Raw genomic sequence first — 3,816 nt, 5'->3', positions numbered from 1 at the left:
TTTTCCCTATATTCATTTTAGACCTCTAATACACATCTTTTGACATATAAAAATAATCATTAAAAATAGTAGTTTTAGGCTATTTTGTTTTAGTCTTTTACTTGACTTGTAATTCAATTTCTCCCATAAAAATCAATATAAAAAATAGTAGTATTTTACATCATTTTAGTACTATATTTTGACTTGTTGCTTCATGCTTGTATGTAACTTTGTACCATTGTATCATTCTTCACTTTTGCTTCTAATTGTGATCTTTATTTTCATATTCTTTTATCCCTAACCTTTAGGTAGAAACCATGATAACATTAGGTAGAAATTCCCATTTTGACACTTAGGCTAGTTATTAGGCTAGTTTCCCGTTTCTTTTCCTTTTCAACCTTAAAACACTTAACAAATGCTTGATTTTAATTCCCTTAAAAAATACAAAGAAAACACTTAAAACACTAATAATCAAAGTGAAAATTCTTAAAAAGGGAATGGAAGCTTGAACATCCCTTGCTTAAGGGAATGTTCGAGTGCTTGGATCTCCCTTGCTTAAGGGTTCCATTCAGGCGTAAGTTCCCAACTTCTAAAAAATACAAACCAAAGAGCAATCCGAGTTTCCCTTGCTTAAGGGATTTCCTCGAAACGCTCAAAATCTTTCTTCTCTCTCTTGCCTCCGAGGCATTCTTTCTCTTGCCTTCAGGGCATTCTTTCTCCTAATCGGACACGTTACTTCCGCTCCATTCCCAGCTTAAGACTCCAGAGGTCGAGCAGCGGAGTGCGAATGTAACTGTTCAACTAAAAAACACAAAAACAAACAAAAACTAAAGAGCCGAACTACGACGCTCTGATTCCTGAAAAGGATACGTAGGCATTAGGTCGCGGGGCCTAAGCGAGCACATTTATTTATAATTCCTTCTTTTCCCCGTTTTTCTTTTGCATTCATTCGCATATAGACATAGACATAGTACACACCCTTTAGATAGAAACAAGCATAGGGGGATACCATCGAGTACGATGGGCGCGAGGGGTGCTAATACCTTCCCCTCGCGTAACCGACTCCCGTACCTTGATTCTCTGGTCGCAAGACCCTGTTCCTTCCTTTGTTAGGTTTTCTGATATTCCTTTCCCTTATGGGATAAATATATTGGTGGCGACTCTGTTCATTTTTCGCGAGCGTGCGACACCGCTGCACCTCACAAACAGCAGCAGCGGGGCTGTTTTGACACCTCACTCCGAAATCCCCCCAAGACCAACCATCATTAATCCATCCTCCCATACAAGCAACCGACACATATTTCAAAAACGAAAGCTCATACGCCAACGGAAATAAATCCCTAATACAAAAGTCCTCCATCCATCTTGAGTGCCAAAAAGAGGTGTTGAAACCTCCTCCAACAATGAACCTACAATTATCAACAAAAAAATTATCGGAGTAACTATTTTCCAAAGACAATATATCCAACCACCAAGATGATTTTAGTCTTCTTAGAGTTCTTAGCATCAAAGGAAATCACATGGAGGTTAATATCTCCATATCTAGCTTTCAACACATGATACCATAAAGCATCCGAACCACCAAGAATTCTCCACCGTCATTTATTAAGGAGAGCTAAGTTAAAGTCTTTAATTCTTCTCAAACTGAGGCCGCCCTTCTCAACGGGTAAACAAATCGACTTCCAACTAACACAATGGATTTTCCTTCCTCCACAAACCCCTCCCCAAAGAAAATTACTTTGTAACTTCGTGATTTCCTTTAACACCTTCTTCGGAGCCTTATAGAAAGAGAGCATAAAAATTGAAAGGCTACATAAAACGGATTTAAGAAGAGTGAGCCTACCACCGAAACTAAGCATCCGAGACTTCCAATCCATAAGTCGAGATTTTAACTTAAACATTATCCCATTCCAAGAAGAAATCCTTCTAGGATTAATTCCTATAGGAATACCAAGAAAGATGAAATGATTTTCCTCCCTCCTACAAGACAAAAAATTAGAAGCAAAATCCAAAAAAAGATCGCTATTTCGAATATTTTTCATAAAAATCATTTTTGAGATAATTTATTTTAAAAAAATTGCGATTTCAACTATGTTTTGATCAATAATGTATGTTTAGGTAGTTAGATGTTCAAATTAATATTTCAATTTTAAAAAATAAATATAAAAAGTTATAACATTTTGATGTTTTCTATCAAATCTATTTTGGAAAAAAAAAATCCATTTTTTTTAAAAAGCAAATCATACAAGCCTTAAATAGGTGAAGAGATCCATTTTTGCCACCCCTAGTTTTTTGAGTGTAGTGTTCTAAATATAACGTGAAGTGGTATATAAAAAAGAAGGAATTGTCTAGTACTTTGTTTTCGTACACATGCAACTAATGCATAAATAAAGAATCGTTTGTTGGCTAGTTGCGGAAAGTATACTTAATTAATTCCCTTTAGTTATTTCCGAAAGCGACACAAATATTCTTCACTTTTCTCAGTTTTTATTTCCCAACAAGGCTTGACTTATTCCCTTTAAAACCTCTATATAAAGCATGCCACATTTAGCCTATCTCATCAACACATCTCCTACAAATACGACATTCATCACATAGCAACATTTTTGTATCACAATGGAGAGAGTAACAAAGATGATTTCAGAGAGGCCAGTGGTGATATTCAGCAAGAGTTCATGTTGTATGAGTCATACCATAAAGACACTTTTTTGTGACTTTGGTGTGAATCCAGCTGTTTACGAACTTGATGAGATATCAAGAGGGAGAGAGATTGAACAAGCACTTTCAAGACTTGGTTCTTCTCCATCTGTTCCAACTGTTTTCATTGGCGGTGAGCTTGTTGGTGGAGCCAATCAAGTCATGAGTCTTCATCTTAATCGTTCTTTGATTCCAATGCTTAAAAAAGCTGGAGCTCTTTGGGTTTAATTTAATCAATATAATAGAGAAAGAGAGAGAGAGAGAGGCAGAATATAGATAAGATGAGTTTAATATTATAGAGTTTATAGCACTAGGTAATAGTGTTATAAGTCTAACTTAAATGATAGATTTTGGGTTCTTTAAGGACAAGGTTCTTGTACCGCCACTGCACTACATGGGAAATCGAGTCTTCCGTTTAGCCTCCCTTTTTTGGGGCTAAATGTAATACATGAGTTGATGTACGATAATATATAAACTATATGGATGGATCATAGATGAGTTGTTTTTTTTGTATTAATGTTTTTTTTTTTGGGATATTAGTGTTATACATGTGAAATTCATTAATTTAATAACTAGTTCATCTGAGGAGAAAAAATGAATAAGACTCGATCAGTCATTTGATGAGTTGAGGGACACCCTGAAATGTTAACAAAAAAATTCTAGAGTTCAAATCTTGTTTAAAATAAATTTAAATGCACTTTTGATCACTATATTCATTTGTTTTTAACCTTTTAGTCATTCCATTTCAAAACTCAGTTTTTTGTCTTTTAATTTTACATCTTTTAAAATTTTATTGGTCTCTCTCTAAATTTGCACATGCTATAGTAATGACTAAAGATAATAAAATTGATTTTTGATAATGAAGTTATTATGTTCAAAGAATATTCAATAAAGTTATTAGGGAGATTGAAGAGATGGAGTCATCACTTTGGGACGCGCGGGAGATTGGATGAAAAAAGAAGCGACAATGGTTTATTAACCATTGAAATTCCACATCATTTTCTGTAAACATAACATAACATGTGTATCTATAAACATCATTCACTCGTAGCCTAGTGTTCTTCCGTATGGAATTGGGCTTTGAGCCCAAAACAATTTAATTTAAAATGTATTATTTTTTAAATAACTTTCAATAAAATA

General features: G+C 34.5%; 1 protein-coding gene across 1 annotated transcript; it reads left to right on the top strand.

Moving 5' to 3' along the window:
- The first annotated feature begins 2,556 nt into the window (after positions 1-2,556).
- On the top strand, positions 2,557-3,259 carry LOC131603151 (monothiol glutaredoxin-S2-like). The gene has a single exon (XM_058875421.1). The coding sequence runs from the start codon at positions 2,596-2,598 to the stop codon at positions 2,902-2,904; it is 309 nt and encodes a 102-aa protein (XP_058731404.1). The 5' UTR covers positions 2,557-2,595; the 3' UTR covers positions 2,905-3,259.
- Positions 3,260-3,816: the final 557 nt, after the last annotated feature.

This window comes from Vicia villosa, linkage group LG1 (assembly GCF_029867415.1).
Source record: "Vicia villosa cultivar HV-30 ecotype Madison, WI linkage group LG1, Vvil1.0, whole genome shotgun sequence".
NCBI lineage: Eukaryota > Viridiplantae > Streptophyta > Magnoliopsida > Fabales > Fabaceae > Vicia > Vicia villosa.
The sequence above is the reverse complement of the archived record's forward strand: the minus strand, read 5'-3'. Positions and strand labels throughout refer to the sequence as shown.